Here is a 27,984-nt window from a genome sequence, read left to right as displayed (position 1 = left end):
GTGAATTTCCATTTAAGAGTCCTGTAATGCTTGTTCACTCGATAATGTTGACCTCTTTTGTAAGCTGCTTTGGATAACACCATCTGCTAAGCAAATAAATGTGTATTTAAATGTAAATGTAGCAAAATGGTGCACTGTTTGGTGTTACATGAGGTTGGGTTCAACTCCTGACCTGGTCTCAGCCTATATGGAGTTTTCACATGCTTGGCATGCTTGTGTGGTGCATTTCTGAGTTCTCTGGTTTGCTTTCCACATCCCAAAGATGCTCAGGTTAATTTGACCAGCAGCTCTAAACCGGCCCTGTATTTGAAAGTGTGTCAGCAATGTCATTGGTGCAACTTCTAGGACCATCGTCCCCTAACAATGAGTCATTACATTGTAACAATTAGCCAATACATTGGTACCTTCCCAAAACATGCCAATAACATAAAATAACTAATCACAGATCAAAATGAATGAGAAAATGAAAGAAAAACTGAGTTCAAGAAGTTTCAATACCCCAATGATGAATTAAAAAGTCCCAAAAGAAAAATGTACTAAGCCCATTTACAAAGCTACAAACTTCATAACACCATTAATAAAAAAAAATGCGGCTGTGGTGTTATAAATCATTCATTCATAAATCAGTCCATTACAGGTGTCATAGGAACGAACCAGAGACATCAAAGAGGTTTGGGGCAGCCACCCATATACTGTATTATGCCCTGGCTGCAAATGGGTAATTTGTTGTGAGTTGTTCAAATTTCAGAGTCCAAAACAAAACTGATTTAAGGCTGTAAAGATGTCAGCTTTAAAGGCCAAGACAGGAAGTGACTTCATCAGTGCTGGAACCGGAAGTGACATCATCTTTGGCGCCGGAACCATGCGGGATTTCCCATGGATGGTCTGCAGAAGGTTGAGAGAGAAAGTCAGAGCACTTCGCCAGCCCCTGGCCTGGCGTGGAACTACCATTATTCAAGCCCTTTAGCTGCCTCCCATGCACACATTTTTGACAGTGGGTTTGCAACAAAGTATTGTAGCAGACAGCTCTTTGCAGACCCGGCGGGATGAGATGCTTGAGTGGCTGCAGCCTGTCCAGCAGGAAATGGAAATGGCAGCTTTGATAAAGCTCAAGAGGGTTTGAGATAATGGGTGGAGATGTTCAGAAAAAACAAAAACTATAAATAGGAGTCACACAGCTGTTCCAATGGTTTCATATATAATAAAAAGTATGACAGTGGATAGAAGAAATCTATGGAGATTGCAGATACCCTTTGCCATGATTTGGAGTTCCAAACATGGTGAAAAGGGTGCAAGGCCCTTAAAACCTCTCCCCCAATAAGCTGGAACCTTCGTAGGCCTGCCCAGAATACCTTCACTCCTAACCAGCCAGTCCCCTAACTGCTACCTGTGTGCTTTGGCCTAGACAGATATACAAATAAAAAACTAGATTTATCGAAGTACATAGTTAACTTATTAAAGAAGATGGTGATACACTGTATAAGTAACAAGCAGGTCAAGGAAACACAATAATACTACAACTAACATTATTTGTTCTTGTTCATAGCACCTTGTGTGCCAGGGTATGTGACCGCCACCAATGACTGTGACACGGGTACAGTGACAGTGTCCTGGGAAGAAAGCAGTGGTGCAACATTCTACACAGTGATGGCTCATGGGAGTAGAGGATATCTAACAACTTGTAACGCCACAGGGACAGAATGTCAGCTGACAGATCTGCTGTGCTCTCATTCCTACAATATCACAGTCACGGCAACAGACGACATGTGTACCAGTCTTGAAAGCCATCCAGTCACTTTAGACACAGGTACTTCTATCACTTTTATTAATGTGTTCAATGCATTAGTAAATATACAAGGAAAGGCATTATAGATGATTGATAGATAGATACTGTAGATAGACAAATACAAAATCTATAAATACGATATCTATAAATAGAAAAATACCAGAACAAATCTGAAAAGAGAAAAAAGGATTAGCCTTAAAGGGAATGTGAAGGTGAATAAGTCCAAAATCTCAATCAAATGACAAAATCCATAACTGAATAGAAAAAAATACCCAAAAAAACAGATAAATCACAAAATAACAATAATCACAGTAGACTTTGCCTCAAACTAAATGATCCACTGCTGGGTCTTTCTCTCTGACTGCAATTTAGAGTCAAAGGATGGACTCAGCAGTAGTGACACCAGCAAATCTAAAAGAAAGAGAGATAGATAGATAGATAGATAAACCCTTGATGCATATTTTTAGAAAGTCATTGCATTCTGAAGGACTAGAAAGTACCAAAAATTATCCATATATATAGAAAGGTGATCGGGCAGAGCCAAGTAAATATAGGCCAGTAAACTTAACAAGCATCGCAGGTAAATTAATGGAATCAATTCTAAAGGAAAAGATTGAGCAGCACATGTCTAGAGCAGGTTTTACTGAACAGTCAACATGGGTTCAAACGAAGGAGGCTGTTTTTTACTAACATGCTGGAATTCCATTACATCTTGCCTGAAGAAGGGGCCTGAGTTGCCTCGAAAGCTTACATATTGTAATCTTTTTAGTTAGCCAATAAAAGGTGTCATTTTGCTTGGCTTTTCTGTATGAGGAACAAACACAAGGATTTGGTCAAAGTGGATCATATGATATTATTTATTTTGACTTTCAGAAAGCTTTTGATGAGAGGTTGGGCATCAAACTAAAAGAAGTGGAAGTTCAGGGTGTGGTGTGTAGATGACTGGAGAACTGACTCAGAAACACAAAGCAGAGGGTGATGGTGTGAGGAACCTTGTCAGAAATGGCTGATGTTAAGAATGATCTCCCAAAAGTGTCAGTGCTAGGGCTGCAGCTATTTTTAATATATATACATGATTTAGACAAGAATATAAATAATTAGCTGGTTAAGTCTGCAGATGATACCAAGCTAGGTGGATTGATAAATAATCTAGAATTTGTTGAATCATTGCAGAGAGACTTGTACAGCATATACGCTTGATGAGATTTGAGGCAGATGAAATTTATCTAAGAAAAGGTAAAATACTACATGTAGGAATTGCAAATGTTAGATATGAATACACAATGAGCGGTCTTAAAGTTTAAAGTACCCCTTATGATAAGACAGACAGGGTGCAGAAGCCATTACAGAAACAAGCAATATGTTAGGTTACATAGCACAATGCATGTAGTACAAGTCAAAGGAGGTTACGCTCAATCTTTATAATGCACTAGTTATCCGTCATCTGGGGTGTTGCATGATATTTTGGTCTCTGGGCTAAAAACAACGACATTGCAGTGGTAGAAAAAGTCCAGAGAAGAGCGAAAAGGCTGATTCCAGGATTGAGAGACATGAGCTCTGAAGAATGATTGAAGAAGCTGAGCTTTTTCATTTTAAGCAAAAGGAGATTTACAGGAGACTTGGTAGAAGTGTTTTAAATTTTGAAAGGACTTAGTCTAGTGGATTGAAACTTTAACTACAAAAATGAGTCCAGGAAGAATATGTGGACGCAGTTGGAAAGGGTAAATTTTGCACTAACATTAGGAGGTTTTTCTTCACACAGAGAACCATAGGCACAAGGAATAAGATATCAAATAGTATGGCAGACATTATTACTTTAGGGACCTTCAGAACTCAACTTGATGTCATTTCAGAGCAATTCAGTATTCAGGATCGGTAAGCTTTGTCAGGCTAAATGGCCTTGTATTGTCAAACGTTTTTGTTATGTTTCTAACCTTTCCTGGCCTATAGTTACTTTATGCGACCCGATTGAATTTTTTATATGATGGGAAAATGTTTGTTAGCTTCCAATCTGTAGGATTTTTCCCAGGGTGCAGTGATTTTTGAAAAAAAAAAATACAAGTCAAGGGTTTATATACACTGCATGATTAACGCTATTTGGTCCCAACAGTTTCTTTTATATTTCAGCCTCTTCATTCTAAAGTTTTTAGATTATTGCTTACTTTTGATAATTTTGGAGATGCCCTTGCACATGTGCTCTTCAAATATGTCCAAACAGTATAAAGCAGCCATGCGAAGGACTGGCATGTTGTTCAGGGCTGGTTTGTAGGTTTTCAATTAGCATTTATTCAAACACTAGCAAAATACCCGCGCTTTGCAGCGGAAAAGTACTGCCTTAAAATTTTTATTAAGAAGAAAATTAAACCTTTTTAAACTGAGGGAAAATATACCAATAATTATTTGTTAAGGATCTCTTTTTATACCACATTGTGAGTTTGGCCCTCCAGTTGTAAAATGACCAAGCTGTGCGCTGAGCTTACTCTTGAGCATGCAATGTATAGTTGGCCATGTGAAAAGCAATCTTGTTTCAGATCTCACAGCTTGGATTGCTGCTGTCATAATCGGTTGATGGGGCCATAAATAAGAAAGTTCAACATAGCGGACATGGTCTACCGTTATGACCGTTACGCGTAGAATTTCGAAATGAAACCTGCTTAACCTTTGTAAGTAAGCTGTAAGGAATGAGCCTGCCAAATTTCAGCCTTCTACCCACACGGGAAGTTGGAGAATTAGTGACGTTGGAAAGTTCAATATGGCGCTGACAGTGGCATCATACCACTGAAATAAAATACATCAGTTAGCGTAGGGAAGCTGCCTACCAAATTTCGTGAAGATGGGGCCATAAATAAGAAAGTTCAACATGGCAGACGTTGTCGACCGTTATGACCGTCACGTGTAGAATTTCGAAATGATACCTGCTTAACTTTTGTAAGTAAGCTGTATGGAATAAGCCTGCCAAATTCCAGCCGTCTACCTACACGGGAAGTTGGAGAATTAGTGATGAGTGAGTGATGAGTGAGTGATGAGTGAGTGAGTCAGTCAGTCAGTGAGGGCTTTGCCTTTTATTAGTATAGATTAACATTAAGCTTTGGAAATTTCCACTGCAATGCCCGCTTAGAAATACATTCTTTCATGTAAATCCTAATTATAAAGGTAAATGTCTTTTTAAATTTCTCAGAAAACCCAAGAGCTCCAGATAGCCATACAGAATGTCCAAACACATTTAAACACACAAACTACTTTAACTGGCCAGAACTAATGGCAGAGGATTGGCAGTCCCCGGGTTGTGCCACTGAGAGGGACTGAAGAGTAGCTTACCTGTGCTTGGATTTAACAAAACTCTCTGTTTACCTCGGCAGTTCTTTGTGCTCCTCAACAAGTCACTGGTAAGCTCTTATGTGACACCAAAGCTGGTTTGGTATCCTGGATGAATGAGGAAGGCGCCAATCTGTATAGTGTCATGGCAGTTGGGCCCGACGGACACATGACACAGTGCAACACTACTCTCTCCAGCTGTGAGCTGACCAACTTGCACTGTGGTCAGTTCTATAATTTCACTGTAACTGCCCTGGATGGAGTGTGTGATAACGCGCAGAGTTCATCAGAGCTCCCAGCCCGTAAGTATTTTTATTTGTTCAACTCCAGACTATATTGCAATGGTGGTTTTGACACGCATTCATTTACTTTGATAACATTGCTATTACTTTTTAAGGGTGTTTATTATATTTACGTTCAATACTGCATTTTCAGTTATTAATTCCAAACAATTTACATCAATGCTTGATATGAAAGGCTGTAACATACAATGGAGAATAATCTGTTTATCACAGTGCAGACCACCACATAGATATAAGAACTTTCTTGCAGATTTTCTCAGCCAAAGATCCATCTAAGTAGTCGAGCCCTGCACCTTGCTGAGCCAACCTCAGCACCTCTAATTCCATTTCTTTTGCTTCACTAAACTTTGAGTCCTAGAGAATTTCCTGTCCTGATGCCATTAAAGGTCCTATCTGAATGCCCAGGTCAGTTAATTATTTTTTCTTCACTCTTTCTCTAACTTGAACCAAAAACAGCTTTATGTGCCCCGCAAAATGTGGAAGCATTCCTGGAGTGCAGCTCCAACACTGCCTACGTGTCATGGGAGATGACCACTGGAGCAGCAGCCTATGTGGTCTTCGCCAACAGCAGTAACAACTATGATGTGTCCTGTAATACGACAGACACCTTCTGCATGCTCCACGATCTTCACTGCGGAGAGAAGTACAACGTGACCGTTCTGGCATTGGATAACATCTGTGACAACATTTACAGTGCTAGTGTTGAGATCCGAACAGGTAACTTAAAACAATGAGTTGTACGTCTGTGTGCCACAGAATGACTGCTGACTTGCAACCTTGAGCTGAAGGCCATTATTTTCTTATATTTTACCCAATGGCAAGCATGGTGACATATTGGTTAGTGCTGCTGCCACATAACTACAGTGACCAGGGATTGAACCTCCACTTGGAAATTGTCACTGTGAGGTCTGCACATTGTCGCATTGTCCATTTGTGTTTTCCTTGGATAGTCCAGTTTCCTATCACACCCCATGGTCATTTTTGTCTCTAGGTTGACTCACTAATATGAGGGTACCCTGTGGTGGCCTGGCCTCCCTGTAAGGGCTGGTCCCTATTTTATGTTAATTGAAAACTTGTACTTAGTATGACTGGATCTGTATGGTTTAGATTGTCAGGTTATATCTGAATTTGGCCTAATACAGTATAATTCAAATGCATTATTGTAGCAATTCTTCTTCTTCTAAAGCATTCCCACTGTCATGTAGATCGGCCTCCATTCTCATCTGTTGCATACTTTCTTACCTGATATTCCTTTCTCCCTTACACAAAAATACAGTCTATCCTCATACTCTTTGGTCGTCCTCTTCTCCTCCTTCCCAATACCTCCATATCCATGATTCTCCCGCCCACATTCTTTACCTCTCTTTTCCTTACATGCTCATTTCACTTTAACCTTTTTTCTTTTCTTTGAGATATACCCAACTTTAATTGTGCCACTGATTCTCTCATTCCTGATCTTATTAAGCTTTCTTACTCCACAACATTTGTGTTTCTGATACGGATGTGAGCAACACTAGAGTTGTACTCCTCCGACTATAAATATAACTCTAGGTCATGTCACTGGCAGAAATTCTCGGATGATTCTGCACTTTTGTGGTGTTTTGATAAGAGGGATGAGACATAGTATAGGAGTTAGGTGGAGAACTTTGTTTCTTGGTGCGGAAAGAATTGTCTGCAACTTAACATCAGAAAAACTAATGAACTGTTTATTGACCAAAGAGCCTCTAGGCCTGATCACTATTCAGGGAACAGATGTAGATGTGGTGCACTGCTACAAGTGCTTGTGCCTCCGCATTAATGACAAGTTGGACTGGTCATATAACACAGTGGAACTATATAAGAAAGGGCTGAGCTGGCCCTTTTTTACTTTGGAGTCTGCATTTCTCTAATGTGGGGAGTGACATCCTTCACATCTTTTAAAACTCTGTGATGGCCACTGCGATGTTCTAACACTGTGGTGTGGCTGGGCTGGTAACTTCACTTCAAGAGTGGCCCAATAAATCAACACGCTAAAACTCGTAGATCCGTCCCACCTTAAATAGCTTCTTAAAACTGTTCTCACCTCTCCGCCAGCCTCCTTTGTCCTGTAAATGTGCTGATAAAAACAAACTGCACGCAGCCAGCTATTCCATCCCCCCACCGACTTAGAACGTTACAAAATGAGGCATAGAAATGTTACAAAATGTAGGCATAAAATGTGTGCAAAATGTGAAAGTGTTTCTTTGATATTTGGACTTCAGGCTTCATACATTATATAGTTTATGCCAACATTTTGTCATTTACTACTACAATATGGAAAACGTTTCTGTTTTAAAAATGTGTTTACACGGATTACTGTAGAAACGGCACACACGTGAAATGCGTGTGTTCCAAATAACGATCTATTATTTCCACTCTAAAACTCCACTTCACTCCCAGATAATCGATCAAGGCATGAGCTGAGAGACGTTTGTACACGTTCTAAGTCGGTTTAGGATGGAATAGCCGGCTACATGCAATTTTCTTTATCAGCACATTTAGATTACAAAAGACGCTGGCGGAGAGGTGAGAACGGTTTTAAGAAGCAGAAGAAGTTTTTTCGTAGGCTCTGGTAATTCTAGTGTTAAGGGAGACATAGATAGATAGATAGATAGATAGGTATTTTGTTGATCCAAAGGGAACTCCAAAAGTTGATCCAAGCCAGGATCCTTCTGTAAATTTGATGGTGGCCACAGACTGAGGCTAATGTACTTTCTAACAACACCCTCCATCTCTATGTTCAGCCGTGAATAAATTTTCCAGTGCTTTTTCACACGGAGAAAAAAAAAAATGCAGATAAAAATATGTGTGGCCCCTCTGTACGAGAACCACCTTTTTCCACCCTCTCAAAACGTATGCAGTTTTTAATGTCTGGAAAACATTTGGAATTAAGTCACTTAGAGATCTGTACATAGACAATGTCTTTGCATCCTATGAACAATTACATTCCAAATGTAACTTTCCAGCAATACATTTCTTTCACTACCTTCAAATCAGAAACTTTGTTAAACAGAACTTGCCCAGTTTTCCTCACCTCCCACCTACCTCTATGCCGGAAAAAATATTCAGACAGCATTTCTGTAATTTTTAAAACCATTTTACAGTCCCTCCCTTTCAAAGATCCAAGAGGACACTGGGAAAAAGATCTCTCACTCAACATCTCAGAAAAGGAGTGGAAGGTAGCAATGCAGAGAATTCACCTGAGCTCCATATACAATACAATACAATACAATTTATTTTTTGTATAGCCCAAAATCACATAAGAAGTGCCGCAATGGGCTTTAACAGGCCCTGCCTCTTGACAGCGCCCCAGCCTTGACTCTCTAAGAAGACAAAGAAAAACTCCCAAAAAAAAAACCCTTGTATGGAAAAAATGGAAGAAACCTTGGGAAAGGCAGTTCAAAGAGAAACCCCTTTCCAGGTAGGTTGGGCGTGCAGTGGGTGTCAAAAAGAATGGGGTCAATACAATGCAGTACAATACACAGAACAGAACAAATCCTCAATACATTCTAAAAATAAAAATTTTATATGTACGGAGCAGAATTTAACAGTAGATGATATCACATAATAGCATACAAGCATACCATTATTCAACTCAAAATTATATATCAAGCACATCAGTCTCACTTAAAATTGTCCAAAATGTTTCCAGGGCAAGATCCAACCTCCAAACGTTGCAATCAAGCCCCAGCCTCACTGGGTCACATGATCTGGACGTGCACCAAATTAACATCATTTTGGACCAAAATCTTTTAGTGCCTTTCAGACAGCCTTGGTGTCACAATCCCTCCTAATCCATTGACAGCTGTGTTTGGTGGGCTTACAGAGGGGCTTAAAGTGGAGAAGGACAAACAAACTGTTATTGCCTTCACTTCACTATTAGACGTTGACTTATCTTGTTCAACTGGAAGAATCCTAGCCCATCTTTTTAAGTCGGGGGTAACTGATGTTATATATTATTTGAAATTGGAAAAAATCTAATTCTCACTTAGAGGATCTTTGCCGAACTTTTTTCAAAACCTGGCAGGATCTGATCAATAACATTTTAGAATAAGCTCTTAAAGCACTGAGGGAGCAGATTTTCTCCCCTTTTCTCCTTTTTTTTTCTTCTCCATTTATCTTTATTCACTTATTAATTCATCTATTTACTTATTTTTAATAGCTTTAAGTTTTATTCTGCTGGCTTAGCTCTCTTTCTCAGGTGTGGGGGTTGATTTGTTTTCGATCTTATCTTTGTAAAAATTGATTTGTTTGAATGGATTATTGTATAATTTCAATAAAATCTATAAAATCAAAAAAAAGAAAAAAGAAAGAAAGGAATTATATGTGGTGATTGGCACACATTTTTCTGATCTCACAAATGTTTTTGCAAAGCGAAACTCTTAACAAACTTTTACTATGAATGTACTTTCACCCAAATTGTTTTATTCATCACTAGTACAGAACAAGAAGGCCTTAGGTGTGTTAGCAGGTGGCTTAAATGAAATATGAGACCTTCACTCTGGATATTAATTCTAAGACATATAGAACATCCAAAATTTAATTGATGGCATTACACAGTTTGTTTTTCTCAGAGTATTTGAAGATTGTGATGTCAGTTGATTCATTTCATTTTTAGGCAGAAGAGATTGTAATTTTTTTTTTATGTTTACAGGGCCATGTCCACCGGAAAATGTTGTAGCAGACATTGACTGTTATACAGGAATAATGTCTGTCAGATGGGATTCTGTTCCTGGTGCCACCTTCTATGCTGTGCAAGCAACAGCTGGTGAAGACAACAGCTTTTCGTGTAACGGAACGGACACCACCTGTGGCATCACTGGGTTACCCTGTGGGCTCTCATTAACTGTCACCACTACATCCAGCTATGATGACTGCCAAAGCACACCTAGTCAAGAAAGTCTTATTGCAACAGGTACTGAACATGACAGTACTCATCATATAGTCATCTGTTTTCCAAATTTACAGCACAGTGGTGTTTGAATAGGTTCACTTTTATCAGTCACCATTGTGCCATCTGATCATTTCTGGACATTTACATCATAGAGTGTGTACAGTTTCATGGCTGGGAACAGCTTTTCTCTGAAATGTGTGTTCACCTCCAATGTGGACACTAAAATGAAGCCTATTTTGAAATAAAGTGGCTTACTGAAAAGTATACAACAAAGCATTTATGCAGCACTGGCAATTATATATTTTATTCTTTTAAATAAGTGCCCTGAAGTATAATTAGACAAGCATTAAATGAACAGCTGTGCACATAATACTAGTAGTGCCAACAATTCGGGGTGCTGAATATAAGGGGCAGCAGAATTAGGAGGTGGGGTGGGCAAAAAAATAAACAGACGTGTCAACACTAAAGAGCACCACGCAAAGTACAGGCAGTGAGAGTAAACTCGTGTTCACAGACAAGGAACCAACAAAGAGAGGGTGCTGATTGGTGGAAAGACCTGACACGACCGGGTAGTTTGCCACATTTAATTCTTTAAGAATTTTACATTAGTTATGAGTATAAAAAACAGCCTGGCTAGACAGCAGCATAGTAAGTCCAGTTTAGTTTCAGCTGACTTCTCAGAATTGCCTGCTCACAATGTAGGTTATGTGGTAAAACAAACAAGGAGATAAGCTTGTTTTTGATGAGCATCCATATCTTTAAAGGGTAAGTTTGGTATTTTTCAAGTCAATGTTACTTCTTCTTTTAAGTATGCTTCAGTATATATGCATTTGACATGTCACATTGTGTTCGAAAGCTAACCGCTTTCTACAAATTCAAAAAATCTCTTGCCCGCACTGGTGCTTTACATTGAAGTCTATGGGGCATGGAGGAAAAGCTTAAAAGCTTACTAAATATGTCAATTTTTTCAAGCCAAGACAATTATCAAGTATTGATCCATGTCTTGCGACTACAAACACACATTGTAACATACTTTACACATTAGAACACTCTAGACGAGAACAGGCCACTCAGCTCAATAAAGCTCGCCAGTCCTATCCACTTATTTCATCCAAAGAAAACATCAAGTCGAGTTTTGAAAGTCCCTAACGTCTTACTGTCTACCACACTACTTGGTAGCTTATTCCAAGTGTCTATCGTTCTTTGTGTAAAGAAAAACATCCTAAAGTTTGTGCGAAATTTACCCTTAACAAGTTTCCAACTGTGTCCCCGTGTTCTTGATGAACATTTTAAAATACAAGTCTCGATCCACTGTACTAATTCCCTTCATAATTTTAAACACTTCCATCATGTCACCTCTTAATCTTCTTTTGCTTAAACTGTAAAGGCTCAGCTCTGTTAATCTTTCCTCATAATACAACCCCTGTAGTCCTGGAATCAGCCTAGTCGCTCTTCTCTGGACCTTTTCTAGTGCTGCTATGTCCTTTTTGTAGCCTGGAGACCAAAACTGCACACAGTACTCAAGATGAGGCCTCACCAGTGCATTATAAAGGTTGAGCAGAACCTCCTTGGACTCGTACTCCACACATCACATTCTGTTAGCCTTCTTATTGGCTTCTGAACACTGTCTGGAAGTCGATAGTTTAGGGTCCACTACGACTCCTAAATCCTTCTCATGAGGTGTACTCTTGATTTTCCGACCGCCCATTGTGTATTCAAACCTAACATTTTTACTTCCTATGTGTAATACTTTACATTTACTGACATTAAATTTCATCTGCCACAAATCTGCCCAAGCCTGTATGCTATCCAAGTCCTTCTGTAATGATATAACGGATTCCAAATTATCTGCTAATCCACCTATCTTGGTATCATCTGCAAACTTAACCAGCTTGTTACTTATATTCCTATCTAAATCATTTATATTTATTAAAAATAGCAGCGGCCCTAGCACTGACCCCTGTGGGCACCACTCTTAACATCGGCCAGTTCTGATGAGGTTCCTCACACCATCACCCCCTGATTCCAGTGTTTGAGTAAATTCTGCACTCATCTAAAAACATCACCCTGAACTCCCACTTCTTTTAACTTGATGCCCAACCTCTCATGTGGCACCTTATCAAATGCTTTTCTGCCATTTTTGTGTTTAAAAATACCAAATATTATGAGATTCCTGTGCAATAAACTTTCAACCTGACCCACCAAATCACAGTGAACTTTTCATGCCACGTGGTTAGTTTTGCTTTGATTTATTTACGTATTAATGTGGGAATTCACAGAAGTGAATAGAAAACATATCCGTACAATGAGAAAAGCTGTACCAGAAAATGGCATTAAAATGATTGTTTCCAGATGCCTTTTGTTGACACAAACATGCGTTTGAAACACGGAGGGTGCAGATCAGAATTCGACAGCTGTCTTGGCTTGAAAAAATGGACGTATTTGGTAAGCGTTTAAGCTTTTCCTTTGTGCTCTACACAATCCATTATAAAGAGCTAGAGTGGGCAAGACATTTTTTAAAATGTTAGTTTAGAACACAGTTTCACACGCCAAGTGCATGCAGTACATCCAGTGTTTGTGAAGAAATAACTTTGACTTGAAAAAATATTGATCTCATCCTTTGAAGTTTAGCAACAATTATCAAAAACTGGAAGGCTAAACCATAAATGAAGTCTAAATAAGAACTGCCAGGAGTAGCTAACAAAAACAAGAGGTTATCACCAGAGCCGAGATGCTGAACCTGTGAGCCAGACTGAAAAGTGGAATGCTAGGAGTTGCTACCCAGAAAAGCAGGTGGTAAGAGTACAAGACTAAGGTTGTTCAAGGTTTCAATCTGTAATCTCGGCAAACAGCTTGAGCTCTGCACTGGGTTTTATAGCAGATGTGGTGAATTGTGGCAACTGAGAGGCAGCCCTTAGCAATAATTCAATGAAAACGCTGAAGCCACAAAATGGTGGCATGACCTGCATAAAAGTAGGCAACAAAAATATTCATATTTTTATTAAACTAAATTATTCATAGCATTTACTATACATATATGGTGTGAAATAAAAGACTGGGTACATAACGAAGGGTTGGGGCAGCCGCCCGTATACTTTCCCTGGCTGCAAAAGGGCTTAAGTTAGTGGGGTTGTGCATAGGTTCAAGTCCAAAGTAGAACTGTCTTGGTAGGGATGATGGCGAGATTAAAAGGTGACTCAAAGGAAGTGATGTCATCAGAGCGGGACAGGAAGTGATATCTCTGAGGCCGGGACAGGCAGAATTTCTCGTGTCTGGTCTGTCGAGAGAAAAGAGAGAGGTTCATTGCAGCCCATCTGTTTCCGATGGGAGTGTTAGCTCCGTGGAAATATGTTCTTTTATATTGCGGCGTATTAATAACCCTTTAGTTAAATAAGTATAAAGTATAACAGCGATATCCCTCTTTTCGGCGATAGGCGGCGACAAAGTCACAGAAAAAACAGAATATACTTAGCTTGTTTAATGCGGCTTACGTTGCTTTAAAATGACAGGGAAGACCAGTCACATTTCATCTTTAACCCGGGGATTCGGTCGTGTAGAAATGGCTTTTTTCTGTCACAACGGAGGTGGCATTGGAGTCTATAGCTTCCACTCCCGCAGGTCTTCAAAGCTTGGCAAGGTTCCAGCGTTCTTTTATATTGTGTCCACACGACCAAATCCCTCAGTACAATGCCAAACAAGGTAGACAAACTTAGGCTAAGCAGCAGACAGTCAGATCATATAACACTTAGGCCTTTTAGGGCTGACAACAGCTGTTCTTGTCTATCTTTATGCTTTGCCTAGCCCAGCACTTCTGAAAGTTGACACCCTGTGCTAAAGCTGGCTCAGCTCTTCATGGCATGTTACACAGAAAAAGAATGAAAAATACATTTAAAGAGAGCTAAAACAGATACAGTGACACAATTCTTAATATTATAACAACCCTAGTATAACACCATCACCCCTTGGCCTGGCATGGAATTGGTGTTTTCTGGCCCCTTTGATTGACTCGCAAACGCACATGTGTGACAATGGTTATACTCCATAAGGTTTGGGCTATCAAAACATACATAACAGGTGAACATTGTCACACATGTGAGAGTAGAAGACAACTAAAGGGCCTGAATAATAGTAGTTCCACCTCCAACCAGGGGGCAGCGGGGCGCACTGACTGTCTTTCTCAATCCCTTGCAGACCATTCTTGAAAAATCCTGCCAGGTTCTGGCACCTTAGTTGACCTCACTTCTGGGCCCAGGGTGTGGGAATGGGCCTTCGATGACGTCACTTCTAGTTCTGGCACCTCCGATGATGTCACTTCCGGCGCTGAAATATAAAGACGCCATCTTTGCCGGCATGAGTCAGTTCAGTTGTGGACTCTGATCTTTAATGATCTGTGCTTATTTTCAACCTTTTTGCAGCCAGGACATAAAATATGGGTGGCTGCACCAAACCTTCATGATGTCTCTGTGTAATCTTTGTGACAACATAAACAGTTTTTGTGAAGTAAATAACATTTCTAATGAGGTGTCCCAATTCTTAACAAAGACAGTCTGATTCCCCTTTATGAGGAGACTGTGTTATGACTGAGCTTGTTTGTGCATTCTGTTACGTAATATAATATGGTGAAGGATTGGGGACCAGCCACTACCCTGTTTAATACAACAAGAATAAAACGGAGAAAAGAAAAAGGCCAGTTACCACAAAGATGTTGCTCATCTGGTGCTGTCTCTGCCTATGCTTTCCTTTGCCCGTTTCTTGGCACTCCAGTTTACAAATTTGCATCAAATTCAGGCAATTTTGCTCTTTAAATATCTAATGGGGTAGAAGAGGCACAAACCTGAATATGATGGCCGTCATGGGCTAAGGCTTGTAACACCTAAAAGGTTGGATTTAACCATGAGCTCCAACTAAAGAGGAATCTCAGCACCACCCAAATAGAAAATAATCTTTCTTGGCAGCAATACGAAGACTCAAAGAAGGAACTTTACTCATAAAAATTAAAACAATAATAAGAAAGAGTAAGACTATAAATTGAAAAATGAACAAGGAAAAATAAATCATTCCAAGTAGGAAAAGCTCTTGAGCATCCATCCATCCATTATCCAACCTGCTATATCCTAACTACAGGGTCACGGGGGTCTGCTGGAGCCAATGCCAGCCAACACAGGGCGCAAGGCAGGAAACAAACCCTGGGCCGGGTGCCAGCCCACCACAGTGCATACACACACCCACACACCAAGCACTAGGGAGAATGTACAGGGTGGTCCAGATCTAATCATGCAGATCCAGATCATCTGGATGACTTTGATTTATGCTGGGATGATTCCAGTTCGGTGCGAAGACGATTCTTAATGTCGTCAGTTCGCACACTTCTCGATGGTCCGGGATTTTTCGGGTGATTTTCTATGTAATACACTTAATAAGTTATAGCGTAATGAAAATTGCATAATTAGATCTGGACCACCCTATAGAATCGCCAATGTGCCTAACCTGCATGTCTTTGGACTGTGGGAGGAAACCAGAGTACCTGGAAGAAAGTCATGCAGACATGGGGAGAACATGCAAACTCCACACAGGGAGGACCCGGGAAGCGAACCAGCTCTTGAGCATAACAGAATGAATTCTTAGTAGTAACAAGCAGATCTCTGGTCCTGCCAAGATCTCTGATCCTGCTCCAGTAGTTTGTGAGCACCAGCAGGTTGCCACACCACACACGCTTCATGAATCTTTTTCACCAAAAGAATATTTTTCATCAACATGAATTTGGTTTAGTGCCCAACTGATCTGAACTCAAGTGAAGCAGATTTTTTTTAGGAAAATGGCTTTATTAATTAATAAAAAAAAAAACATATTCTGGCAAAAATAACATGCTGTAAATAAAATGAATCTCTTCTGCAATTAAAAATTATTAATACTTTATTAAAATAAAATCAAAAGTAAAGATTGGACACCACCTTTTTTTTTGCATGTCCTTAGTTATAATGTTTCATCCTCTACTTCCTGACAGCTCCCTGCACTCCTCTGAATGTTAAAGGATACCTCGACTGTGTAACGAATGCAGCATGGGTTTCATGGAGCCAGGCAGACGGTGCCGAGATCTACAATGTCACAGCCATTAGCAGTGGAGGCCATCAGTCTTCATGTACATCAACAAATGTAACCTGTGGTGTGCCTGATCTGCAATGTGGAAACAAGTATACATTCTCTGTGACCGCCATCAGTAAAGACTGCTTGAGCATGCCGAGCGCTCCCTTTGATTTGGAAACAGGTACAGTGCTGATTTTATTTAAATATTTACTGTATTTAAAACATGAGTCAAGTCAAGTCAGTGGCTTTATTCTCGCACCATCCATACACAGTATTGCAGCACACAGTGCTATGAAATAACACTCCCCAGAACTGCAGTGCAACCTGTACATAAACAAAGGACAAGTGCAAGACTATTAACAAACTGCACTATACTAAACTAATAATCAATAAATAAGTCCACCTTGATGGAAGGATAAGTGTCTGTGTGTCCATCCAGTTCTTATGTCTTCACAAACATTTGTAATAATTACATGCATTTCATTAATCATTCTTACAGGTCGAGCATCACAAACATTTATACTGCTTTTACAAATCCCATGCCAAATGGTATATAACAGAGACATATGCCTTGCATTTGTCATTCCAACAGACGGTGCATCATAAACATTTGTAGTAATAAAATGCATTACATTAGTCATTCCAATAGATGGCACATCACAAACATTAACATTTCTTTGATGATTACCATACCAAATAGTTTACAACAGATACATATGCTTTGCATTTATTATTTCTACAGATGGCAAATCACAAACATTTGTAGTAATACACACTTCTTCAGGCAAAATATAATCTGCTCTGGGGACAGAAAAGGGTCAGTAGTAGGAGAATTAAACAACAACAACATTTATTTATATAGCACATTTTCATACAAAAAATTAGCTCAAAGTGCTTTACATAATGAAGAAAAATAAAAGACAAAATAAGAAATTAAAATAAGACAACTTTAGTTAACACAGAAAACGAGTAAGGTCCGATGGCCAGGGAGGACAGAAAAAACAAAAAAAACTCCAGACGGCTGGAGAAAAAATAAAATCTGCAGGGGTTCCAGGCCACGAGACCACCCAGTCCCCTCTGGGCATTCTACCTAACATAAATGAAACAGTCCTCTTTGGATTTAGGGTTCTCACGGAGTCACTTGATGTTGATGGTCATACAGACTTCTGGCTTTTAATCCATCACTGTTGGAACATCACGGTGCTTTGAGTAGATGGCGGTGGCACAAGCCACCACCAAAAAGACACCGTAAAAAGAAACAGAAGAGAGAGTAGGGGTTAGTACAGATTTTAGAGCCACCATGAATAGTTATTATAATGAGATGGGTATACAGAGTATCAGGATTAAATTACAGTGAGGTTATGAGAAGGCCATGTTAAAGTAATATATTTTCAGCAGTGTTTTAAACTGCTCTACTGTATCAGCCTGGCGAATTCCTATTGGCAGGCTATTCCAGATTTTAGGTGCATAGCAGCAGAAGGCCACCTCACCACTTCTTTTAAGTTTTGCTCTTGGAATTCTAAGGAGACACTCATTTGAGAATCTGAGGTTACGATTTGGAATATAAGGTGTCAGACATTCCGATATATAAGATGGAGCGAGATTATTTAAGGCTTTATAAACCATAAGCAGAATTTTAAAGTCAATCCTGAATGACACAGGTAACCAGTGTAGTGACATTAAAACTAGAGAAATGTGTTCGGATTTTCTTTTCCTAGTTAGGATTCTAGCAGCTGCATTCTGCACTAGTTGTAAACGATTTATGTCTTTTTTGGTCGACCAAAAACAAACGCGTGAACTAATTTCTCAGCATCTTTCAGTGATATAAGAGGTCTAACTTTACTTATGTTTCTTAAGTGAAAAAATGCTGTCCTAGTGGTCTGATTAATATGCGATTCAAAAATTCAGATTACAGTCAACAATTACCCCTAAGCTTTTTACCTCTGTCTTGACTTTTAATCCTAATGTATCCAGTTTATTTCTAATAGCCTCATTGTATTCGTAATTGCCAATCACTAAGATTTCAGTTTTCTCTTTATTTAGTTTGAGAAAATTACTATTCATCCATTCAGAAATACAAGTAAGACATTGTGTTAGTGAATCGAGAGAGTTGGAGTTATCAGGTGCTATTGATAAGTACAGCTGTGTGTCATCAGCATATCTGTGGTAGCTCACGTTGTGCCCCGAGATAATCTGACGTAACGGAAGCATATAGAACAAGAGAACCTCCTCCTCTTCTTCTTCTTCTTTCGGCTGCTCCCATTAGGGGTTGCCACAGCAGATCATCTTCTTCGATATCTTTCTGTCCTCTCCATCTTGTTCTGTTACATCCATCACCTTCATGTCCTCTCTCATCACATCCATAAATCTTCTCTTAGGCCTTCCTCTTTTCCTCTTGCCTGGCAGCGTTGTCCTTAGCACCCTTCTCCCAATATACCCAGCATCTCTCCTCTGCACATGTCCAAACCAACGCAATCTCGCCTCTCTAACTTTGTCTCCCAACAGTCCAACCTGAGCTGACCCTCTAATGTACTCATTTTTAATCCTGTCCATCATCGTCACACCCAATGCAAATCTTAGCATCTTTAACTCTGCCACCTCCAGCTCTGTCTCCTGCTTTCTGGTCAGTGCCACCGTCTCTAACCCATATGACATAGCTAGTCACATTAATGTCCTCTAGACCTTCCCTTTCACTTATACCGATACCCATCTGCCAAAAACCACTCCTGACACTCTTCTCCACCCTTCCTGCACTCTCTTTTTCACCTCTCTTCCACAATCCCCATTACTCTGTACTGTTGATCCCAAGTATTTAAACTCATCCACCTTCGCCATCTCTGCTCCCTGCATCCTCACCATTCCACTGACCTCCTTCTCATTCACACACATGTATTCTGTCTTGTTCCTACTGACCTTCATTTCTCTCCAAAAGGCGAAGTCACAACTAACACTGCAAAATGGATCCTAAATGTAACTAGAAATACTTTTCCCTACCTATAATATTTTGTAAGAGAAACATGAGTTGATTTGTGGTTTAATCCTAGGATGTGCACCGCTATCTTTAATAGGTAGAATGTTATGATTCAATACAGCATATAACTTGTATGTTGAATGACCAACAATGGAGCATAACTACAGCAAACACCATGCTGCATTACTGCAAAGATCATTCACTGGAGGGAAACATAGAAACAGTCCTAAGATGGCACCACCAATGGTATCATCATTATAGCGACAAAACATTTTAAAAATGAAGTTAAAAAAATTAGAAATGAGCTCCAGATATACCAAAATCCAGATCTGTAACAGATGAATGAAGAAGATTTTAAGCAATGTTGATGTAAGAGTTGTCTGTGCTAGAGAACAAGAAAGGAAAAGAAGGGTAAAGAGTGCTGCTTGATGGAGCATGCAAAGAATTTCACTTAAAAAATGAAAAAAGGAATGTTACTTGTTTAACTGAAAGTCCAAGAGGTGGATCGATTTATCATTCTGATGTACACACTGTCACAAGAATGACAAAGAGTCATTGCAAAGGTTTGGGGCAGCCACCCGTATAATTTTTCCTGGCTGCAAAATTGATTCAATTGAACAGACATGTTCACAGGTATGAGTCCAAAACAGAACTGAACTGCTGCTTTAAAATGGCGGCTTTTAAATACAAGCAGACGAAGTGATATCATCCGGGCCGGAACCAGAAGTGACGTCATTGGAAGTGACGGAACTGGAAGTGATGTCATCGGTGGTGCTGGAACCAGGGCCGGATTTGGTCTGTAAGGGAATGATATGATATAGCGGGTCCGCGGCTTCCAAAAAAGTCAGGTTTTTTAAATCCGTATAGCCGTGTCGTTCTCCGTAGGCGCGATTGCACAACCGCGGGGAGTTAATGGGGTGATTGGAGCGAGTCGCACCTGCATGTGAGGGTGCGGCCGTTCTTGGTTGCCTCATTGGCTTCCTGCGGTGTGTAATTAAGATGCTGTGCCCACGGAGGCAGAGGTGTGTATATACGTACAAATTCAGGTACACCAAAAGGGAGGGTGGGATAAAACATGATGGAAAAAAAGAGAGATCGTGGGAGAGAAATGGAGGGAGGTTAAAGTACGTCAAGGGCAGTCTAGGCTGGATGATCTGGCCACCTTAAGAGAGAGACAGAATTAAGAGCATTAGATGGAGGTGCTCTAGGGGTCTAGTTCGCCCCACTGACAACTAGCGAGTGGGGTGAGCAGGAGAGGTGTCATCCCGCTGGATCTGAGGAGCGACTACGAGTGCGCGAAAGATCACAGGAGGAGAGCCAATCTCGTTGGTCTGGCAGTGACGTCCGTTTGGAGGCCAAGACGGAGGTTGACAGAAGGAACTCATGACTGTTGGGTTTCCGCGGCTGCGAGTAATGGTGAGCCGGGGAGTGAGTGATGGAGGTGGGCCAGAGAACAAGAAGGGAGTGAGACTGCATTTTCAACTCCTACATTTTTAACCTCCGATTTTAAAGGATTTATTTATTTATTGATTTTAACCTCCACATGTTTTATTGGAATTATTTATTGAACTTTGACTTTGCACTTTTGCACTTTTTGGTTTTTGATTGTTTTGAATAAAAGCACTTTATGGAATATCCCCTGGCCTTGAGAGATTTGTCCCTATGTGTCAGCTCATCTCGGTGACATTATCGACGGTGTTGGGTTCAAGGGCTCTTGAACAGCAATAGGAGCATGGAGTCGAACCTGCATCGTCACAAATGAGAGAGACAATTAGTGCACTCTGCCGCACCCTTGTCAGTCATGGAATTTCGGTTATTCAGGCCCTTTAGTTGTCTCCTAATCGCACGTGTGTGACAACACCAACATATGATCGTAATCAAGAGCATGCAGACACAATCAAAGAGCAGACTGAAGGGAAGCTGGATCGAGAAAGCGGTAGTAATTATATAGTCCATCCATCCATTATCCAACCCGCTATATCCTAACTACAGGGTCACGAGGGTCTATTGGAGCCAATCCCAGCCAACACAGGGCGCAAGGTAGGAAACAAAACCCAGGCAGGGCGCCAGCCCACCACAGTAATTATATAGTCATTATGGGCAATTTGAAGGTAACAGTAGATGGTTAGGAGTTTAGTGGCTACAGCCTAGAAACTAGAAATGAAAGAGTTGAAAAGATGGCTGATTACTGACCACTGTAAATATGAAGGATTGATAAAGGAGCACTACGTGTGTCTTTTTGTTAATACGTTCTGTTTGTGTTCCCTCAGCACCATGCATCTTGAATGGTCTCACCTTGCTAAACCAATGCAACAGCAGCACCATAAATGTGTTGTGGAACCGCACAGAGAGCAGCCAGTTGTACATTGCCACAGCGGAGGGCAGTGATGGCAGCATGTACACCTGCAACAGCACAAAGGAAGGCTGCAACTTAAACTCGGTGAACTGCGGCACTGAGTACACCATCATCGTGGCAGCAACCTCGGACAAGTGCAGCAGTTTGAGAAGTCCTCCTTCCAAAATCACCACAGGTACATTTACGTGATATCACCAAGCGCTTTACTGAGTAAAACCTTTGGAATCGTCTGGAAAGTTGGTCCGTTTTTTGATCTTTTCATGAAAAATACTGAACGGGTCAAGGTTAAAATGTATTGAAATGTTTCCTCATGGCTTTACTAGTAGATTTCTAGTGTGGTGGTTTTAGTCTTTTCCTGAAGTTTTCCTTTTCGTATATATAAATACAATGCACCTCCAAATCTGTTGTCAGTGTCACCACCTTGTGATGATAGCTGAGGGTGTGAATGCACTTTGTGTAAGGAGTCAGCTCCTGCTTCAACACTTCACACACAACTACACCAATCTGCTGGTCAATATCACAACAAACTCTACTCTCATTGGTGAAGCAGGCCTCTGCTTGGCTGTCAACAAGGAGGACAAACATATGGAGTAGAGATGAACAAACGGAAAACACAAAGGAAACCAAACATAAACCAATGGTGCCTAACAATTCTGGCTTGAGGTCACTTCACCTCACCTTTCCACGGTCACCTCTGGCCAAGCCCAGAATTAGTATCAGGGTTTGGTATATAAACTACTATGGCCACCAAATTACAGCTTCCTCTGGCGGTCCTTGGAATCACTGAGCTATTGATAGGCCTTCAAGATCTCTTTGACCTCCTCTGTCCTCTAGTGTAACATTATGTAAGTCCTCCCAGGATGTATTTCACTCTATTCTTCACAGGCACCACTCTCCATTGCCCTTGTGGGGTTATTAGAACACACAGGACCTACTGATCTCTGGCCTGATAAGCTCACATATGTTTGTTTGTAGCCCCGATGGCTCCTATTACTCTTCTACACCTCGCTTTACTGCCTGGTAACCTCTTGCCCAGAAGGTAATCCATCATACCGCAGGGTTCATAAGAAGAAGTTTACAAACATTACTTACCTGGGTCTATTTTAATGCAACCATATTACTTTTGTATTTATTGCTTTTTCAAGAAGATATAAACTAATAAACTCAAATGGTACTGTTTTATTTTAGGTGTCCATTATAGGCCAATAATGGAATTATTTACAGTCCATAAATATTTTATTATCTACCTACCAATATAATAAAATGATTATCTTTGTTTGTGTGTCCAGTCCCTCTGAGCAATCTGAATGGTCACTTTGTTCTGATGGGTCAGTTGTACTGTGAAAAATCAATCAAGACAGGAAGTGCCGGGCAAGGGAGGTTGACACACACAAGGATACCAAAGAAAGCTGTAAGAAGAACACCGATAGTCACCTTCAAACATGGGAAGTATTCACGGGGACACAAATACGTTTTCACAGCAGGTAACGGGGCCCAGTCTACCACTGGTGGTAGTCAAAAAGTGGACAGGTGGCCAACAAGGCACCTCAAAATGACAGTGTCTGACAAGCAGGCTTCATGGGAACGTGATTGAGAGAGGAAGCGCCGGCCAAAGCAGATTGAGACACATGAGGTTACCAAAGAAAGGTGTAAGACGGATGCTGAGGGTACACATAAGGCAAGAGGTACCAAATGATCAATTTTGTAAAAAATGTATTCTTTTACCTGTCTTCAATAGGTAACACAGCTAGATCCCCATGATAAAGTTTCCCCAATGGGGAAAAAAATATAAAATATTCTCCAGAAAATGAGAGGAGAAAAATTAGTAACAACCTCTAAACCAAAAGCAAAACAATTTCCTTTAGAAATGAAATATTTATTACACAAAAAGTAAGGCAGGAACAAACAGGTGGATTTTTTGCACAAATTAAGGTAGCATGATAATTTGTACGATTGAAATATAGGAAGCATTGGCATACCATTGTCCAACTTCCAAGATCAGCATCCATTTCAAGGATTTCATAGTAAAATAAAATCTTTTATCCCTACTCTTATTAGTGTGAAAGAGGACAGATAAAGAAAATATGACTGAGTAGCACAGTTGAGAGGTAGGTAATTGTCTTTTTAAAACTGATGGCATCTTAAAAATATTTTTCTGGAAATATAATATCAACATTTGATATGCTATTAACAGCATAGTAAATCATTCAAGATTTTTTGGTCATTTTGCAGTATTTTTAAAATAACTTTTAGCCAGAAAAATTCCATCTTAAAAATGACAGCAATGGATGGAAAAATCAGTGCGTGGTATCAAGACAGGCGTAGGTAAGTTTTATAATGAGTTAATGCATCAGATATTTAAACTCTTTCACTCTGGCAGCTACTTCATCCTGCGAGAGGGAGAGCCAGACTGACTTCAGATGTGGATTTATTGATTATAATCTCAAATGCATAGTTTCTGAGGACATTGCAAATTTCATTCTGATGTGACTGGGAGAACAGCTTTGTCTGCAAGGTGCAGGAATCAGTATATAAATTGTGGTACAAACATTATAATTCAGTTATTTTGCTTACAAATGAATGAGGCCAGCACTGGTCAAAGTCCATTTGGAGCCATAGGCAGGGTGGATGGACGTCGCCTCTCGTCATAGTCAGTATTATTAGACTCTGATGACCTGTGCGAGCACGTACCCCTTGGTGTACGCAGCGTGTTTACTTTTGCTTTCATAACAGAGACAGTGCCCACTCAGTATCATTAGAGTTCTCTGTGCCCCTTAAGTTTCATAAACAGCACCCCTCAGCTGATGCCACCTACATCGTCTAACACAGAGGTTCTCAAACTCGGTCCTGGGGAACCCCTGTGGCTGCAGGTTTTTGTTCCAACCAGATTCCTAATCGGTGACAACACCTGGCAGCACTGATCTCATTTAATTAGCTGGTATTATTTATCTTTTATTCTACATTCAGAAAAGCACAGCAGCAGGATTTTTACATTTATAAGAAACTTAGAAATATTTCTGTTTTTGCTATGGATTTAAATGCTTAACTCTCTTTTTATTATATTTCACCCTTTCTCTGTGCATTTTGCTCCCTTAATAATGACAATTAAAAACAAGCAGAGCAGAAATCCAAGCAAACAACACTCAATCGTGAAAGGCTGCAACTACTTTAGCGTCAGCCCCACAAATTAGTAAATAACAGATTGATTAAACAATTACAACTTCTAGAAAAGTAGAATGACAATCAAGATGAAAATACTGTTAAAAAGAAAAAAAATACATATAACTGCTTATTACATTTTAATACTTTTTTTTTTTTTTTTCCAAACTTAGTTTTCTAATTTGTACATTGTTCCCAAAATAGGGAATCTGGGAAACAACAGTCCACTTAATTAGCTCAGGAGTCCAATTAAAAACAGAGGCTGGTTGGAACAAAAACCTGCAGCCACAGGGGTCCCCCAGGACCGAGTTTGAGAACCCCTGGTCTAACAGATTGACCGGCTCTAACTGAAGCACACTGTCAGGTTTACCTTTATAATAAAACTAGCTGCATGTGGGACACAAAACAACCTGAAGGCTCCCTAGCGAGTTTTATTATATTCGTGAACTTGGCGAGGTGTCAGCTCACTCTTAAGAATTAGCAAGGGCAGATGATGTGGACTCACCTGTGCTTGTTGCCCCACTGGCTTTTGTGAGAAGACACTGGTGATACCATATATTAGCTGTATTACTGGCATACGACTGTAGTACTAGGTTGTTGTACCGTGTTAGCCATTATGAATGTAGAGAAAAGCCAAGCAAAATGACACCTTTTATTGGCTAACTAAAAAGATTACAATATGCAAGCTTTCGAGGCAACTCAGGCCCCTTCTTCAGGCAAGATGTATTAATCTTTGTCTCAAGGAAATACCTACAGATAGACCAGCGGTTCTCAAACTGTGGGGTGCTCCCCCATGGGGGAGCGTCGAATAAATGAACAAGACATCAAAATTATTTTTTTACATTTTTATTTCAGATTTAAATTTGCAAGCATATAATCACAATGAATGCATTATACTGTAACTAAAATTAAAATAAAACATTTCTAAGGCATAGATCTAATGACTAATATGTGCCTGCTTTAAAGTACACAGCCTGTCCAGGTTTGGTTCGATATTCGAGATAGACACCCTGAGCTCCTTTTCTATTTGAAGTTTGTTTCTATGACGAGCAGCGCCGCTGCTGCTGCTTTTATAGTCGCGTATTTTCAATCCAGAAAGTTCGAGACGTATCGGTATCTGTCACGAACATTCAGGTAAAAGCAGATCAGGTGATAATACGACAGGACTGCACCACATTGGCAGCATAGCCAATATTGCCAAATTAAGTTAAATAATTTACTGCGTATTGGGTTATTTTCATGATACAACTAACAGCGGTATAATATTTGTCTGACGAAAAATATGTTCGTCTCGCACAGATTGACTTCATCGGTGTCCTCGTTTACGAGATTTTTTAAAATTAAAACATATTTAATCGTTTCTTTACATAAAAAATAAATAAGAATAAATAATTTATTCTTTGTTTTTGGGATTAGAATTGCTACCAAAAACCACACAAGACATTTTAACAGTTATTAAAGCACTTTAAAAAAATAAATTGCAAATATTTCATCAAAGTTAGCCGAACACTTGCAAATCTTATGGAAGTTAAAATGATAGGATACTGCGACACCACACGAGTATCATACCTTTGTGAGTTATTCTCATCTATCTTATATTATGCAGAGGGCGCAGAATTATTCCAAGTAGAAAAGGGGAGGCGCGGAATACAAAAGTTTGAGAACCGCTGAGCTAGATAATATTTTTAGGGAAAAGTTCAAGCCTTGCACTTCGTTGCTGAGGTGTTTCACTTGCATGTCACTGAGCTTTGTTTCAACGTTGAGTCTCTTCATCTGTGTCATTAAGACAGCGCTGTTGTTGCACGGCAGTGTTTGCTGCACACAGGTCTTTCGTAGTGAGAAGTGAGGTGCATGCAGGCGCGGAAAATATTTAAAATTGCATGCATGCGCCATCTAGTGGCTGTGGTTGAGCATGAGCAGAGCGGACTGCTCCATGCACACAGGTACTGTATTTCGTTAATACATGTCTAATGGCAGAACATGTAACTGTAGTCATGTATCTCCAAAAGTAAAAAAAAAAAGACTTTTGGATTTTGTTACAAGCCACAATGAGCTGATGCCAAGTATCTCTGGTGTTCTTGTTTGGTACCAGACATTGTTCTGTGGCCAGCATACTATGCTTAATGTCCACCACGTGTCCCTGTTCAAATATATCTTTAATGGCCCACAATTCACTTAACCATCTGACAGTACTGCTATAATTGTGAATTTCCCCTTGGGATTAATAAAGTATCTATCTATCTATCTATCTATCTATCTATCTATCTATCTATCTATCTATCTATCTATCTATCTATCTATCTATCTATCTATCTATCTATCTATCTATCTATCTATCTATCTATCTATCTATCTATCTATCTATCTATCTATCTATCTATCTATCTATCTAATGGTGAATATTCTGATTTGACGCAAACATTACATCTTTTGCAATTTGAACAATTGCCAAAGTTAAAAACCAAAACAGACTTTTAGTAAAAATGTATTTTTTAAACTTCAAACTGACTGGTCTTTTCCATGTGCGTCTAGCTCCTTGCATTCCAACTGACGTCAGAGCCTTTACGGATTGTCAATCAGGCGTGATGAACGTGTCCTGGAGTTCAAGTCCATTTGCAGAATTCTACATGGCGACTATCATGGGTGTCAACGGAGCGCAAACATCGTGCAACACATCTGGCACTACCTGCACATTTGCAGACTTGGTGTGCGGCCAGACTTACGAGGTATCGGTCACAGCCAGTCATGAACGCTGCAGAAGCCCACCAAATCTTGCCATCAGCGTTAACACTGGTAAGAAAATGAAATGAAGTGAACTGAATGCCGCAAGTTTAACATGTGGGTTTAACATCTTATATGTATTTTTAACGTCTGCTCCTTCTGCCCTCAGACCTTCACCTGAAAAAGTACAGTGATGTGATTGAGATGATCTAGACAGAACAGGAGTTCCAAATTGGGGTTAAATCTACCCCAGGGGGTACATTTTGCCTACACAGGGGTTAAATTTGCTTAACAAAAGCTGAATTTCTCATGGTGGGATGAGCCTGTAGCTAAAAGTGCTCCAGGGGAATTCCCCCTGGAGGGCATGAAGGGGATTTT

At 40.0% G+C, this 27,984-nt stretch overlaps 1 protein-coding gene across 1 annotated transcript in view; it reads left to right on the top strand.

Moving 5' to 3' along the window:
* Positions 1-27,984, top strand: part of LOC120514791 — a 217,889-nt gene that overhangs the window by 163,951 nt on the left and 25,954 nt on the right. The window contains exons 37-43 of the mRNA XM_039735347.1: positions 1,547-1,807; positions 5,146-5,403; positions 5,860-6,120; positions 10,076-10,336; positions 16,320-16,580; positions 21,641-21,901; positions 27,418-27,678. Coding sequence (XP_039591281.1) covers positions 1,547-1,807; positions 5,146-5,403; positions 5,860-6,120; positions 10,076-10,336; positions 16,320-16,580; positions 21,641-21,901; positions 27,418-27,678 — 1,824 coding nt within the window. The remainder of the gene's footprint in view (positions 1-1,546; positions 1,808-5,145; positions 5,404-5,859; positions 6,121-10,075; positions 10,337-16,319; positions 16,581-21,640; positions 21,902-27,417; positions 27,679-27,984) is intronic.

This window comes from Polypterus senegalus, chromosome 14 (assembly GCF_016835505.1).
Source record: "Polypterus senegalus isolate Bchr_013 chromosome 14, ASM1683550v1, whole genome shotgun sequence".
NCBI lineage: Eukaryota > Metazoa > Chordata > Cladistia > Polypteriformes > Polypteridae > Polypterus > Polypterus senegalus.
This window is presented reverse-complemented; position numbering and strand designations above follow the sequence as displayed.